A 16,303-nucleotide genomic window follows, 5' to 3' on the forward strand; every position below is an offset into this window, starting at 1 on the left:
TCTCGAAATGCTTCTATGAAAGGGGGGATTCAGCCGCGGAGACATTGAGTAAAGTGACGCAGTGGTGGGAAATCTTGAAGGGTACCTCCTTCGGAGAACCTTCAGACGAACAGACGGAGCCCGATACTGTGCTCCCAGATGAGGAGCTGTTCACAGAGCTCAGAAATCTCCAGTCTACCCTGGCTGGATGCGAAGCTCCGGAAGGGATACTGTCTGCTCTTTTACCCGACTCGGAAGCATTTTACGCCAGACCTTATGCGCCTCTCCGCCTTCCGACTCATCAGATGGCCATGACGTGGGCTGACTATGCATTCGCCCAGCTACTCTGTACCGAGAGCAACGTTCAGAGACTTACACAAGAGGTAAGAATTGCTGTGGACAATAAAGCGGACGCATTTGATTGCGCTCCCATGAGGAGCAACCCATGGCTGAATTTGTTACTTCGGATCACCGACGAACTCGACCCAGTTGAGTGTCAAAAGAGAAATACGTATAGAATCGGGATCTTCTCAGTTTTGTTTCAGGTTTCCATCCTCGGGGCCGGTAGGATCGGCTTTGAGGCCCTACAGCAGTTCATCCAGAGGTCGATGGCTGTCGGCGTGCTTTACGAGGGTCCATTCACGCCGTTGCACTCCGCCAGATCTTGCAGCCAGGCAATACTCAGGTACATGGCTGCCAAACCTGGCCGCGCAATATTTGCAGCCTCCTTTACATATTCGGCCTGGGAAGCCCGCGAAGTTCTTTTCTCCAAAGGCGGTGGGCAGCACGTGCTTCTGTGTGGCAGAGAGGCCGATGGTCGGTATCTGAACGACCTCATTCCTGTAGATGCATAATTTGAGCTCTGATTCATGTTCTGAAATGACATCCTAGCTCATTAGAGTTGAATTTGAGGCTATCTCCCTACATAAAAGTTCTTCCATGTATCATTCGATATTTTACAGTGCAGGTGAAAAATGGTTTATTACAATTTACAAAACGTCCAGCGCCAATAGTGACACCCAAATAATAGAGACAATTGGTCACGACAAGGACAGCGGAGACAACAAAAATAACGAATGCGATTCAATTAGAGTCCAGCCGCAGCCGAAGGATGCAACGTTTTGAATTTGGCAGTAATGAAAACATCTTAATATTGGAAAGATGTAACTGATCACCCATATTCGCGCCCGTGTTTGTCAACTCTCACTTCGCATCTACGGAGATACATGGACATAGCCTGTGCTCCCATTGATGCTTATCAGAGTCCCGAATGGTCTGGAGGCTTCTTGCAAATAGTTCAAAATGCGTTGGGCCTCGGCAGGGGGTGCCAGTTTTGGCATCGTCCGGTCAGCCAGCGATGTGTCGTTGGTGAGTTGGTTGTGTATTGTAGGGTAAAGTGCGACCTTAGTGACAGTCCCGTTGACGAACTCGCTATGGGCAATGAGACCATCATCCCATTCGATTGGCAACGAGACCCCGCGAAAGTGAAGCCCGAGGCTGTAAGTAAAAGAGCCGAGGCTGTAGAAAATGGGGCGACCCTGGTATATCTCAATGCCCCTGAGATGATGCGGCCCATGTACGAGCACCACATCCGCTCCAGCCTCAATTGCGGACCGACTGATGTTGGTGATATACGATGCGGGTACCGTCGATGCAGGAGGGAGAGGGATGATTGAGTCGTATGCGCCCGAGTCGCTCTCATGGGCGTGGAGTGAGAATACGGTGGCGTCCGAAGTGGCCTTTGCCTCCCGGATTGAAGAAATAATCCCGTTGAAGTCATCTTCGTTGGTGTTCCAGTCGAGTTTGGGAGTTGTCTCATTGGAGTCTGCACGCCGCCAAGAAGACCAGAACATGGGGCTTTGGCCGGTGTACAGTGTCACTTCTGCGACATCGTCCGTTAAATCCGATTGTCCCTGGGCACGAGCGATACGAAGAATGTTGGAAAAGGCCTCGCCATCAACAACTGTGGTCAGCGATGTGCGAAGAGCACTGACACCAGGTCGCGGGGCAAGGTTGTCCGAGGGCTCCCCGGCGCCAGCGACCGATTCGGGGGTGTGGGTCCCGGCGGCACAGATGAGAGAAAGGCGCGTATTACCGCGCTGGACGAAAGAGGCATTGCGAGCTTCCGCCAGACTAGCTCCAGATCCAGCGGATGTAATGTTGGCGGCTTCTAAGTTGTTTTTTGTTTCATGATAACCGTCGAATCCATAGTCCCAGACGTGGTTATTCGCTTGAGAGGCCAAGTTGAAGCCAAGGCCTGCAAGGAGGAACGCCTGACTGGGATCATAGGTTGGCCCGCCGCCAACGTTTCCATAGTCATTGTCGCCTCCGTTCTCCGAGGAAGGATATCCAGTGAAATCTGCGTCACGGAAAAGTTGGCCCTCCATGTTGAAGAAGGCGAAATCCGCCGATCGTGTGATGTCCCACAATACATGAGTTCGGGAATCATTTGTGGTGACGACGTCTCCAAGAAGGTCTCCAGTAGCCACCAAACTCCATGCATTGTTGCTGATAGATGCTGCCAAAGTTACCGGGAATGCTAGCTGAGCTGAATGTAAGATTATCGTGATAGAAGCAAGACGGTTGAGACCATCTTGCAGGGATCCCAGCATGGAGCCCACGCGTCCAGGAGACATCTTTGTCGGCGGTGCAGGATTGCAAAAGAATATTGATAAAGAATGACTGAGCGATCGAGAATCAAATTTTCTTGACATGGCTACTAGCTACTGTATGTATATTTACGTCCTCTTGGCTGCTTCGCAAAGCTAAGCTAAGCCCGATCGCCAGACGAGACCGCGTTCTTGTTGCCCGAATTAGGAAATGGGTTTAAAGCGTCTCCACAACCGATGACGAACCGTCATTTAACAACCCTTGTCGCGCTATGAGTGCCGGAATGCTCCTGAAGAATAACGATGATGTCTGAATTTGCGTGCAGTCTCAGAGGCGTATTTATTCCTCTGGCTGTCCATGATATTCTGTGACTATTCATCATGTTCTCGATTCATTAGATCCAGGCAACTTAGTCTCTTTGTTGAACCACTTCGCTTCTCTCCCGTCAACTTCGCCCTTCTCGCTAACCATCAAGCCATGAAAAGCATCTTCCTGGCCCTGGCCTTTGCCAATCAGGCAACCGCAGCTATATTCCCGTACATCAACATCACCCTTACTCCAAATTTGACTCCTGGTAATGGAACGAAGAGTCTGAGTGGTCAACTCACCACGGACATCTCTTTCAAGAACAACGAGACAGTGGTTGTCCTTGCGCTCACTATTGCTGGCCAACCGTCTGCGCAGTACGATTCGGAGTCTTTGACCGCAACCGATGGTGCTGGAAACCTTCCTCTCGTCACCACCGATGCCACCGGGTCTTCTGGCCTGGCAAGCCGGTTTTGGATCGCTACCCGAGACGTTGTCCCCCCTGTCGCAATCTCCTTCACCGCACATCCCCGTGAAGTCAACGAGACGACGAAAATGGGTCCTCTTTTCGATATCAGAGAGAATGCTGGTGGCATTCTCGGATCAATATGGGCTTTGGTCCCTGCCCCCGATGACGCTTCCACTAAATTTCAAATTGCCCTGTCCTGGGACCTGTCAGCCTCCCCCTCAGGGACTAGAGGGGTCTGGACTTGGGGCGAGGGGCCTCAGCCCGTCACTATCAATGGAACCACAGACGATCTTTTGAGTACGTTTTTCGCTGTCGGGCCCGTCCTCTCAAGCTCCTCTGCATCAGAAGATAGCCAGTTCAACATGTACTGGCTTGAGCAGCCACCTTTCGACGTAACCTACCTCGCATCATTCATCAAAGACTTCTACGATTACTCGGCAACGTTCTGGCAAGATGATGGCACCAAGCCTTACAAAGTCTTTATCCGATACAATGAGAACGTTGGAACAGGAGGCACAGCCCTTTACAACTCCTTCACGTTCGGGTGGCACGATCGCAACAAAACCACCACCAATGACACTGAGCTACTGCTCGCTCATGAGATCACCCACAACTGGCCTTACATCTACAACGGCAATCTTTCCGACCAGACCCGATATGCGGAGGGCACTGCCGAATTTTACTCACTTCGCAACCTGTGGCGCGCGGGGCTGCTCAGCACGTTGGAGTACGTGACGGCAATGAACACCAAGTCGATTGCCTACTACCAAAACCCGTCAATCAACTTGACCGACCAAGAGGCGGTGGATCAGTCTTGGACTGTATCAACGGCACAAACCGTTCCCTATGGCCGCGGTCTCATCTACTTGGCCAATGTTGACGCTGAGGTGCGCGCTCGCTGGAACAATACTCGGAGTTTGGACGACGTAGTTGTTGAGTTGATGAACCTCTGTCGAGGTGATGACTCCTCCTGTACAACAGACGCCTACTTTGATCTTCTCACCAAGTATGCTGGTTCATCAGCCGTTGATGAGTACAAAATTCTGGCGTCAGGCGACCCGGTAATTCGTCCAACAGAGGGAAGCCTTGGTCCTTGCTTCGAAGTGGTCCAGTCTTATACTAATGCTACAGAATGGACATGGCAGTTAAGAGATGGATTTAATCTCGACGACGACAAGTGCCGATTGTAGCATTTTCGTTTCCATAGTCAATAGGCATAGTACTTTGCGAAGACCTATCATATGGCTTTCCCATTGAAGTCAACAATATGCCATTGCAAGCCTGTCATTAGCAATCTATTAGGTTCCCATATATTCGCGTGATAACCGATGCGTCCTCACTGTGGTCTCGAAGGATGTTCACACATCATCTCTCAAGTGTAACTGGCATTTTCTCGCTTATGGCTTAAAATTACTTCCCAAAAACATGGTCCCGCTTCTTTCAGACATTCGCTTCAAGCCTTACAAGTGCCACGCCCATCCTCACGATAGCGACAACAGTGGCCTCAACATCTTTGGTAAATACCAGCCGAAATAAGCCTGCTTTGGTACTGCCTGCGAACTGAGGTACGGATTAGCCACTTGACTCATTTCAACAATTTTACTCTGTAGCTTACCTTTCCTGGATTGACGCCAACCCCTGAATCCACAAGATGTTTCCACAACTGCAACTCGAGGTCATCTGCGCCCTCAAATTGGTTGATCCACCTTCGAAGGTCAATGTAGATGAACAACCCCGCAGTTGCCGGCTGAAACGGAATCTGGTGTCGAAGGAGAGCTTCCGATACCTTCTCATAGGCCTTTGCAAGCCGGCTTTGGTATGTGCGTACATAGTTCTCAAAAGCCGCCTCGTCTCGAAGCAGGCAAGCGGCAAAGCTATCGGAGAACGAAGTCGGCCAGGTGAACCAACTATGATATGCCAAGATTCATTAACATGCGTCATCCAGGGACCAAGCTTCGAGATTCGTTGAAAGAGACTCACGAGATCCTAGCCAAAGCCTTTATCAATGATTCATTTCTAGAGACAATAAATCCTAGTCTCAGACCGCCCATTCCCAAATCCTTGCTCAAGCCCCAGAGGCTGTGTACATGGTTATCTGATCTCTGATCTGTGGCGCCCAGAACTGAGGTGAAAGGCTCCCGCTCGCTTCCAAAATGCGACAGGCCGTATATCTCATCAACCACTAGCTGCAAGCCCCGTTGACGGCACGTCTCGACCAAGGCGCGGAGGGTTTGGCTGGAGTAGCAACGGCCTTGGGGATTCTGGGGATTGCAGAGAAACACGGCACGTGCCCGACTACCGTGGATACCGTCCGCTGCCATGGCAATGGCTTCGGCAAATTCTTTAGCAGAAGCGGGACCAAAAGGATCTTCGAGGTGGTCTGTGGCGACTTTGACTACCTTGATTCCATTCCGCACTGCCAAGTCGAAGTCCAGCATGAAGAATGTCGGAACTGGTATCAATATTGTGTCACCTGGGTCTGCAAGAACCCAAGCGAGCATGTCGATTGCTGAGCTCACGCCATTGGTTGCGAAAACATTCGTGGCCTCGATGGGAAATTTTGGGCTGAAGAATTTGTTGTACATGTTGGCAACACCGTGCCGAACGTCTTTTGAACCATGAAGGGGGCCGTAGTTCAGCAGGGAATGAGCATCCATACCGCGGATCGCTCCGTCGGCGTATTCTTTCATCCAGTCGCGCATAAGGTTGTTCACAGACCCAGAAAGATCAATGAACCCATCTGGTCTGCTTTCTGCGTCGTACTGTGGCAGTTTCTTCACTTCCCAGAAGTAATCTGCCCCTTCGCCTAGGGTGAAGCTTTTGGTGGCACGTTGGGATAATACGTCGGAGATTGGAGCCATTGTTGCTTGACAAATAGAAATTGGTTCAACTGCATTGTCAAGATTTCCCCCAAGTATTCTGGCCCTGGTTACAACGTGGACAAGCGATTCAACTGAGGGGTGATGTCGACCAATCAACAAGAAGTACCCGCGATCCAATTACTAGATCGAGTCAACGGCTGCGCTCCCGCATAAGTGATAGCTTATCATGGTGTTGTGGGGGACCATTCTTGATAATCACTTACCCCCACGTCTCTTGATACTGAGGACACCTTTTTTGACGACAGGCTATCTTGTGGACTCCAGGCTTTTGATTGACGTTAAGGTTCTTTCGTCGCCCACTACACAAATTCTCACCTAAACGGGCACTTCTCAAGCTATGGCTTGCGCTCACTGTTCAGAGTTCTTTCTCGACGTATCCGAACAGACAGCCCAAAAGGCGACGGCATGTTCGACCTCTAATGAAGACGAATGGCATATCGTTTCGTCTTCTAAACTGGAACCCGCGCAGCGTTCAAAGCCGGAGGATAGCGACCTGTCATGTATCTTCGCCTACCAGCTTATTCCAGGCCGCGGCGACCCCATCTATCAAGCAGCCGTAGGAATATCGATCAAGTCAGGCACCATCACCTATGTTGGCAAACAAGCCGACATTGACGATGAGCTTGCGGCTGCCCCCAGAACCCACGTCGCCTGTCTTATGTCCGGTCTCTGGGATTGCCACATACACTACTGTGGCATTGGCAAAGTCGACTATCCCGAGATAATCCTCAATCATCCCGCTGCGGCTGGCGCGGCCATCGCCCGCGGCTTCTACGATACTCTCATGTCCGGCGTCACCAGCGTGAAGGAGCTCTCCGGTTACGGCCTCGAAGCGTACGCTGCCGTCAAAGCTGGTTACATCATGGGACCAACTGTTTATGGCGCCGGCGCTGCCCTCGGTATGACGGGCGGGGGTTGCGATGCTGTCACTCTACCTCTCGATACGGTGTGGTCGCGGCAAGGTACGGATAATGCCGGTCAACGACTTTGGCCTGGCCAATCCATTTTCGCGTTGGCAGATGGTGTTGAAGAGTGCCGAAAGGCTGTCCGCCAGCAGATCCGTCGTGGGGCGACTGTCATTAAGGTGCTAGCCACTGGCAGCGTGATGAGTGTCAACGAAGACCCCAGCTTTCGGTCTTACTCTGACGAAGAGCTTCGGGTTATTGTGAACGAGGCTGCAATGCAAGGGAGGACTGTTGCTGCCCATGCCCATGGCAAGCAAGGCATCATCGCTGCGGTGAAGGCTGGAGTTCGGACTATCGAGCACGGAAGCTACATTGACGAGGAAGTTGCCCAGTTGATGGTTAAGCACGGTGTGACTCTGGTAGCCACCGCCTACATCACTCATGCCGGTCTCAAGAAGCTCGATCGCATGCCCCCTGAGACAGCGGCGAAACTGAAGCACATAGCCAGCATAGCCCACAAGGCCTACCGTACAGCGGTCAATGTGGGGGTAAAGATTGCTCTCGGAACCGACATTTGCTCCAGCGACCCTCGGGACCTTCTATCCCCTGGGCACAGCTGTGAAGAAGTCTATTTAGCAACGAAGGCCGGCTTAACTCCACTACAAGCCATCGAAGCTGCCACCATTAATGCTGCGGAGACACTTGGGGCTTTCACACCAAAGAAGGGACTTGTGAAATTAGGATGGGACGCTGATCTCATTGCTTTTGATGCTGATCCCCTGGAGAACATGAAGCTTTTTGTAGACCGCGACAATGTTAGATACGTTTGGAAAGGGGGAAAGCTGGTAAAATCACCTGGGAAGATATTTTGGCCACCTGGCAGTACCTAGCTACGAGTCTGGATGCCTACGAAGATATGACACATCATACACGAGTCATATTCCGACATCATATTTGTCTTGCTCTCTACACGGCGACACTTCAACGGCGCCTCTCATTGGAGAGGTGGGATGCCTGTGGTCTCGCCGTCGGCCGCGGGTAAAAATAGGTAGCCATTTTTCTTAATGCTCATTGACCTGTCGACAGGCGCCCCCTTCATGCCATGCCTTATCTGTCTGCAGCAAGGATCGGGAAAAGGCTCCAAATGAAGTTCGACATCCTACGGTACATGTATAGTTGACAAGACTGCCCAGCCTCCAGACAGCAGTTCAACGCGTTATCTCGTAATTCAGAGCATAGACTAGGATGCCATCCTCAGAATACTCCACGAGCCAGAAGATCTCTTCATCCGGCCATCCAGTCCGTCCAGCGACACCTGATTGAGAATTTGCGGAACTTATTAAGCCTGATGGTCCAGCCGGGCCTGATCAGTAGGGCCAATTGTTGCGTAGGGATGCCGAAGTGTCGGCGGGGTACCCGTTAGGATTGGCAAAAGGCTTCCAGCCCTCCGGCAGTGACGGGAGCATCTAGACACGCAAGTCAAGTATTGATACTATGGATCGGCGAGACGGTGAAAGCAGTTCAGAGATGCACATGCAAAAGGATATCATGAAACCCTTCACCTTGGGTGTCTGGGATGGTGGTGTCTCCCCCGCAACTGGATGTTCTGGGCTGAGAAAGATCGGGCGAGACGCTCGCCGCAGATCGTGACAGCCTGGGTTGAACCCTGACGTTTGGTCTAGACCACTGCAAAGGCGGGGTAAAGAGTGACCGGAAGAGACCGAGGGTTGTGGAGGCTTGTCAGATTTGAACTCAGGGACTTGGACAAAGCTTCATCCATCCATCTTTTCGGGCTTTTTCCTATTCTAATTCTAATTCGTGAAATTTGATGAGTGACATCATATCGACATACCCCCTTGCTCTTTAGCGGAAGCAATGTTCTATGTGACGATGCAGCTCGTAAACATCGCGTTGAGGCGCAATTTATAGATATTGCACGGGGCTGCGCTGTGAAGAGGCCATCTCAATCTAGATTCAATTGACAGTCGCGTCCAATAGCCGACGGAATGAAATAAATGAGGAACACGCTATCCCAAGTATCGCGACATTTGGGTCTCAAAGAAGGGGTCCAAGGGAAAGCTTGGTGTAAGGTTTCGAACCTACGAAGTGGTTCTGTGAATTCTCCTCGAGATGAGGGGCAGCCCCATGTCGATCAGAGACGCGAGGTCTAATAAAGAGCATTTATCCCGCGAAGGAATACCGCGATTGCATTTGCCTCTCTAAAGTAAACCCTTCCAAATTCTTCACTAAGATTCATAGCAAGACACATCAATCAAATCTCTCCAAAATGGTCGTCGAAAAGGGCAACAGAATCCACGTCCCCGCCAGCGAGATCACTAGCAAAAAGGTCACGGTCGAATGGCAGCAGAGTCTCAAGATGCATTCCCAAGACTACTACTCTGTTCCTTTCTTCAACAAAGACAAAGGTGAGAGCTCTCTTGAGTCTCTGCGACAGCTTCATGCTTATGATGCCCCGGCTAACTCCACAACAGGAGATGAACAGAGCGTCCTCTTCATCCAGACAAGTTATCTTGACTCTTTCAAGAATAAGAACATCCGATCCTCGGCCGGTTGGTTCAGTTACATCTTCAGCTTTTTTTCCAGGAATGCCGACGACGGGGATTACACCGTCATTGTCGATGATTCATTTCAGTACGGCCAGAACTCCGACCAGACCTCCCGGTGGTTGGCGTATCATGACAAGGGCATAACAGCGTTCCAAGTAGGTTTCTCGACTTGCTAACGGGCACGAGCTGATATTTATTCATAGTGGCGCTACGTCGCAAGCCTTCAGTCTACTGTGGGCTCTGCATTGGCTGGTTTTGGCGGCGGTATTTTCAAACAGTACAGTGGCGTTGACGTCGGCAAACTCTCTGGCCTGATCGGTGACCCTCTTCATAACTTTTAATCTCGTGCTGCTGGTGATTGGTGTGCTCGGTATCTGTCTTTGCTTCGAACCTTTGCTTTGGTCTTGTCGATTCTTCGTTCACTCGCAACTATCTTGTCGCCTAGGTCACTGCTTTTTCCCTTCCTTTCCCGGGGCCAATGTCAGGCTTGGAGCGATGGTTAGGAGGACTCGATGTGTAGCGTTTTCTGATTGTCTATGGAAGGTCCATTGGGGGATCGCAGTCAGGAGGTTCGAGGCAGAAAATCAAATAATATGAATAAGCTTTCTCTAGGTAATCGAACCTAACGCAAGCCAAGTTGCCCAAAATATGCGCTCCCCGCACCCTAGAGGTTGCAGATTGTTGTATCCATGTCTCTATGGCCCCATCGCACGGCACCGAAGTCCACATTTATAGCCTTGCCACGGACAACTTGGGCACTGATGCCTCGACGAATTTCTCTCCAAATGTCGTAGGTTCTCGACAAAAGGGTTCAAAATTTTCATTGAAGATGACTCCGCATTATTCAGCTCCAGGACGTTACTGTTTCCCACAGACTACAACAAAGTCTTCCACTTTTGGATTCCTCATCTTCCACCAATATTCCCAGATGCGATAATGATTGTACATTGGTGTCGCGCCCGAAGGTGTCTGGAAAGATAATACAAGGTTAGCTCACGATTGAAAAGCGACCAGGGAATCAATAACCTTGTGGTAAGTTGCACAGCTGGACGATAGAAACGTTGGATTGCCACGATTTTCTCGAAGCCAGTCATTGTATCTCTTCTGTACTCCTGGCTCGGGGTGGATCGCGTATGGCATGTGTTGAGATCGGTGCCTAATCTCCCTCAGAACTTTACAATGCCATTTGCATTGTATCTCAACCACTGTGGTGATGTTTGACCAGTAGTTAGTAGAATTGGGTCCCAAAGTGAGGAACAGGTTTGGGAATCCTGAAACACCAACACCTGAGATGAAATCATCAGCGACCAGAACAGATCTCAAAGGCGTCTTGACACTGACTCCAATATGTCTCAGGATAGTCTCTCCATTTTTGAGACAGAGATTTTCCGTCTCCTCCATAGATCTGAAAGTGGCCACCCGAATCGTTCATGTCGAATCCAGTCCCCCAGATGAGTACATCGATCTCGCGAGTGGCTTCTCCAGTACGATCCTCTTCCTGTGTCTCAAGGTATGATCCGGTAGGTCCAGCAGCTCGTTCTTCGTCTGACAGTGACTGCGGAGTCTTCGATACTATGGAGGTTGCAGTGATCCTGATGGGCTTCTCGGTGACCAATTCCACGTTATCTTTGTTGAATAGAGAATACCAGTCATCCAGAAATAAAACCCTCTTGCACCCAAAGTCATTCTTGGGTCGAAGCTTTTCTCGTGTTTTCGGGTCTTCAACTTCCCTCTCCAAAAATGAGAGACAAGCGTCGTGCATGGAACGATTTTTCTTGGTCCCGTTGATCCACATGCCCTTGGTTTGGTCGAACTGTTGAGAAGGTCAGCATGGAGATTCAGCGTACTGTCATATCGTTTTGAGACTCACGAAAATGAACCAGCTAACGTGATATAGCCACAGCAAAGGATAGCAGATCTTGAACAACAGCTTCTTCCACGGCGGAATCGCATGGTTGTTGCGGGGAAGAACATGACCACAGCTCCTTTGGAAAACGTACAGCTTCTCGACATCGGGCTGTATATTGGGTGCGACTTGGGCTGCGCTGGGGCCCGTACCTATCAGACCTACCCGCTTTCCTGTGAGGCTTTTGTCCTTGGGCCACTCAGCAGTGTGCCACTGCTCGCCTTGGAAATTGTCGATACCCGGAATGTTGGCGTACTTTGGGCGATGACAGCCCCCACCGTTATCGTAAATTACGTTCGCAATCCAGCGTGTTTTGTCACCTGTTAACACGTCCTCGACGAGAACTTCCCATAGTCGATCTGATGTGTTCCATCTTGCCTCGTGCACAACAGTGTTGAAAACAGTGCTCCGTTCGAGATGGTTTCTGCGGGCGAAATCAACGTAGTACTGTTGGATCTCCCTCCCCTCCGCAAACTTCTTCGTCCAACCTTTTTTTCAAGCATTATTACCATGATCGAATGATTAGATGGTTTGGGACGCCAAAGAACCTACCTGGGTTGAGAAAGCATCTCATCACGTAAGCATGGCTGGGAATGTCACAAACAGCGCCCGGATACTTGTTCATCTTCCACACTCCTCCAAAGTCGGAGTTCTTGTCAATGATGATGAATTCGTTGTGCCTCAAAGTGCCAGTCTGAATTAGACGATCTCCTAGGGCGACTCCACACATGCCGGCACCCACGATCACGCAAAAAATGTGTTTATCAGTTACCGTAGTCATCATGAGGTTGTGGGATGCGATACAAAAATGTGATCTAAGTGCTGGGTAATAGGAATAATCTTGAATATGAGCGCCATCAACTGGAAGGAATAAATGCAAAAGATCAAGTCATATGAATACAAACTTGTCCGCGCATGTGTTATGATCTTTGGCTAGATAGCACTCAGCATCCAGTCTAAGTGCTCTACAAACACTCACTCGAAATCTGCTTTGATAAGTCATGAGAGCCTCAGTATGGATCAGGCAATTTTGCAAGCGGTGACTTCAGAGCAATCACAGACGGCATTTACAACCAATTGGGAAATTTCGCGTGGTCGGATTCCGGCCGGGTTCCAGGTTCCCGAGGGTAAAGCGGGCTTATCGAAAAGGTCGCATGGAAAATCGGAATCCGAAGGATCAAGCCCCACCCACGCCTCTCCTACTGCAGTACCTCGCCGTGCCCCTCTATGGTTTCTAGTTTGGAAAAGATCCTAGATAGGTGAGAACACGAAACGATGAACCAACCTCGGCGTAGATCACAACACTCAGAAAAATCAAGAGTTAGGTCTTCGGTGATGGCGGATAGGCGTTTCCCAATGCATGCTATGGTAAACGACCCCTCGCAACGAAGACAAATGTAAGATTTCAAGAGGGAATTGTTTACGAAACATTCTGTGTAGTCGTAAGGAATATTATGTCAAATGGAAGAGGAAAAGTAGTGGTCTTTTTGGAGCCCAGCAACGGCAGATTTCAAAAGCGTCAAATTTCATATACCCTTTTCAATCCCGAGCCGCTTTCTTTAGTTTGGGCCACAATCAGCAGCATGTGTACTAAAACTCAGACAAAGTACTGATTTCGATACGGAGTAGCTGTTTGTCTACCCTAGCTATGACGTCGACTTTTGAGAAGAATTTCAAAGTCCGGATCAGGGGCCACAAGTGCCTCAAACTCGACATTCTTCGGCCGGCCACTTTTCAAAGTAGTCTGAACATCGTACTCCATCAACAGTTCTGCCATCACTAGCTTGATGTTGAGGTGTCCCAGATACCTACCAGGGCAAGCATGTCTTCCAAAGCCGAACGATAGGTCGTTCTTTCCAACACTGTAATACATGTGCTTGTTCTCGTCGCCCGGTCTCTGACGTAGCCTATAGTATCGCAGTCCATCAAACCTCTGAGGGTCGGGGTAGTAGGCCTCGTCAACATGTATGGATGCTGTGTTTACTTCGATTTTCGTGCCCTTAGGTATAAAGGTTCCGTCTGGAAGTGTAAGATCTGCCGTAGCTTCTCGCTGAAATGTGCCTAGGAACAGCGTATCAGCTACTACGTTCATCACATGACGCGACAGGAAGTCATTACTCAGATCACCTGCAGATAGTCTTTGACTTTCTTTCATGAAACTGTCCAACTTCTTCAACGCCATAACAGCATCTTTCGTGAAGAACCCATCATGATCTCGAGACACCGACTGAATCTCTTCTCTCAGAATCGGAATGTATTCGGGATAGGTGGCCAGGTCATAGACGGCCTGGACAATGGATGCATGAGTTGTGACCGTCCCAACCGCTATCAGTGTCATTTGGTAGAGGACTTGGTCATCCATTCTCGTGGCAAGATGGCTGTTTTTGCCAGAGCTAAGAAGGTCCAGCATGGAAGGTGGATTCTCGAGGCTGTCGCCCTTGTGCTGGCGGGCTTCCATGGCCTTCTTGACATGTTTCTTGGCGCAGGCCCATTGCGAATTGATCTCTTTTCTTTCGGGTAGGAACCAGTAAACCATTGGCCGCAGCATTGGGTGCCATTGCTTGATCTTACGGATGCAGTCGAAGGTGGATAGTACGTAACCCGTAGAATAGCGGATCCAGTCATCGTTTTGACTGACTTCAGTGCTGAGAAAGACACGGGCATCGTTACGGCCTACGATTTGCAACATCTGATCGTGAACTTTTGTTCGTTTCCATTCTAAGATTGATCCGTCAGTTTTCCAGACTCAGCCTGGCCGCACAATTCAGATGCTAGGTCACCGGAAACGTCGTACATACCAGTGTGGTAGCCAAAGATTCGCCCCATGTTTTCTTTTACTATTCTGTGCAGCAGAGGTGTCAAATGAGCTTTCTATCTTTAGTAATTCATGTTTACCAAATATCCTGCAGCTTTTTACTCACGCAAGGAAGCCGTCATGCCGCTTTTGATGGCATGAATCAAGAATTCGGGAGGTCCTCCGAAGTTTGTGTACTCTTTTTGCATGTCCTGTTCCAAGTGTGAGGTCTCACTGTGAGCCTACAAGGCCAAACTCTACTCACGTTATCTATTGAGGCTTTGAAGCTAAGATGAGGATGACTTTTGAGGCCATCGAGAAACTCGGGTGGAATAACCACCTTGATTCCTAAACAAAATTAGCTAGGCTCTTGACGATTTTCATGGAACTAACCGTCTCTAGTATCCATGCCGTATGTTGTATCTCGAAACTACGACTTTCAGTTTTGAATGGCTATGATGCTCAAGCTGTAGTATCTTACCTGCTCATATCCCTTCCAAGCCACTTCGCGGGGGTGATAGCAGTACTCCAAGGCCCGAGATCGCGAACTTTTTATAGTATCGGCCATGAGGATTCGCACCTTTGGTTTTGGCGAGCAGGCCCATCGGAGCAATGAGACTGCGACGTAGATTGCTAGAACAATTGCCGCCAACCCTGCACGTGGCGTGACAGATAATATATCGCAGATAATCATCATCGTGTGTTAGAAAGACGCAAAAAATTGATTCGGACAGGAGAAACGGATGTTGGCAAATCTGTCTCTTGGGGATATGTTGCCTTTCGATCGAAGGGATATCAGCTTGTCGCCGTATTTGTGTGGTTTCTGATTGAATGGCATTTACCACACCCTTCCTTGAGTTTACTCTGGCCGCATTGGTGTTGAGCGAAGGTACATACGTACTGCCGATCCTCCACATTCGGCATAAAATTCCGGGAGACCCGTGATTGACGGCGGGGTGTGGATGCAAAGATCCGATGCAAGGGACCTTTACCACGCGGGACGTCCTCCGAAGCTAACGACGTCGGAGACTTGATGCCGAACTTTGGAGCTTGTGTCGGGTGGTCAAAAGGATCCCACACTCGACATAAGAAAAGGGGCCAATATTTGGTCATCAAACGACCAGGATGATTTACCCCCATCTAATCCCGCAAATATGCTGACGACTCCGGGAAGTCTCGCTGGCAAGACGGCTGTGATCTCCGGCTCTTCGGCTGGTATCGGTGCATCAATTGCAATCGAACTTTCTGCAAGGGGAGCGTCCATAGTTTTGAACTACCCACATGCAGGGGAAGATACTGCGTGTGTCGAAGTGGGACAGCGATGTAAATCGCCTTGGATCGCTGTGTGCGCCGACTTATCGACAAAGGAAGGGCCGGAAGCTTTGATCCGAGCAGCCGTGGGCCGATTCGGTGTCATTGACATTCTGGTCAATAACGCCGCCATCGTACCTCATTTCCCAACCTGGGACTTAGTTGTCGAGACCTGGGATGAGACCTTCCGCCTCAACGCTCGCGGCACATTTCTCCTTACCAAGGCTGCCCTGCCACATTTGACACCATACGATCCGACAACAAAGTCACGGCTCTCGGGGAACAAAAAAGGGGCCCGAATCATTTGTATTGGCTCTGGATCAAGTCGATTGCCTCAACCGGAACTTCTTGCGTATTCAGCATCGAAAGGCGCTTTGGATTCTATGGTGAAGGTGTGGGCGAAGGAGTTGCCTCCCAAATACGGATGCACAGTAAACTGCGTTGCGCCCGGTCCTGTCAATACAGAAACCTTTCGAAAGGGCGCCGCGGAACACCTTGATACCATACTGGCTGGCTTCTCGAGGGAAACTCCCTGTGAAGGGGCGGTGGCGGACCCGGGAGACATCGCTTGGAC

The 16,303-nt window shown here is 50.1% G+C and overlaps 5 protein-coding genes across 5 annotated transcripts; 3 read left to right on the forward strand and 2 right to left on the reverse strand.

Annotated features, from left to right (window-relative positions):
- Positions 1-3,066: 3,066 nt before the first annotated feature.
- Positions 3,067-4,513, forward strand: COL26b_005915 (uncharacterized protein; the record flags this gene model as incomplete). Its single annotated transcript, XM_053178750.1, has 2 exons — positions 3,067-4,425; positions 4,496-4,513. 2 exons carry the CDS (start codon positions 3,067-3,069, stop codon positions 4,511-4,513), a joined length of 1,377 nt encoding a protein of 458 aa, XP_053037221.1.
- Positions 4,514-6,583: 2,070 nt separating this feature from the next.
- On the forward strand, positions 6,584-8,071 carry COL26b_005916 (uncharacterized protein; the record flags this gene model as incomplete). Its single annotated transcript, XM_053178751.1, has 2 exons — positions 6,584-7,966; positions 8,042-8,071. The coding sequence occupies 2 exons, from the start codon at positions 6,584-6,586 to the stop codon at positions 8,069-8,071; spliced, it is 1,413 nt and encodes a 470-aa protein (XP_053037222.1).
- Positions 8,072-9,438: 1,367 nt separating this feature from the next.
- Positions 9,439-10,059, forward strand: COL26b_005917 (uncharacterized protein; the record flags this gene model as incomplete). Its single annotated transcript, XM_053178752.1, has 3 exons — positions 9,439-9,577; positions 9,644-9,873; positions 9,922-10,059. 3 exons carry the CDS (start codon positions 9,439-9,441, stop codon positions 10,057-10,059), a joined length of 507 nt encoding a protein of 168 aa, XP_053037223.1.
- A 959-nt stretch (positions 10,060-11,018) lies between these two features.
- On the reverse strand, positions 11,019-12,354 carry COL26b_005918 (uncharacterized protein; the record flags this gene model as incomplete). The annotated part of the gene is made up of 3 exons (XM_053178753.1): positions 11,019-11,531; positions 11,589-12,112; positions 12,177-12,354. 3 exons carry the CDS (start codon positions 12,352-12,354, stop codon positions 11,019-11,021), a joined length of 1,215 nt encoding a protein of 404 aa, XP_053037224.1.
- A 912-nt stretch (positions 12,355-13,266) lies between these two features.
- Positions 13,267-14,313, reverse strand: COL26b_005919 (uncharacterized protein; the record flags this gene model as incomplete). Its single annotated transcript, XM_053178754.1, has 1 exon — positions 13,267-14,313. The coding sequence occupies one exon, from the start codon at positions 14,311-14,313 to the stop codon at positions 13,267-13,269; it is 1,047 nt and encodes a 348-aa protein (XP_053037225.1).
- Positions 14,314-16,303: the final 1,990 nt, after the last annotated feature.

The sequence above is a fragment of the Colletotrichum chrysophilum genome (genome assembly GCF_026319265.1).
Source record: "Colletotrichum chrysophilum strain AFK26 chromosome Unknown scaffold_42, whole genome shotgun sequence".
NCBI lineage: Eukaryota > Fungi > Ascomycota > Sordariomycetes > Glomerellales > Glomerellaceae > Colletotrichum > Colletotrichum chrysophilum.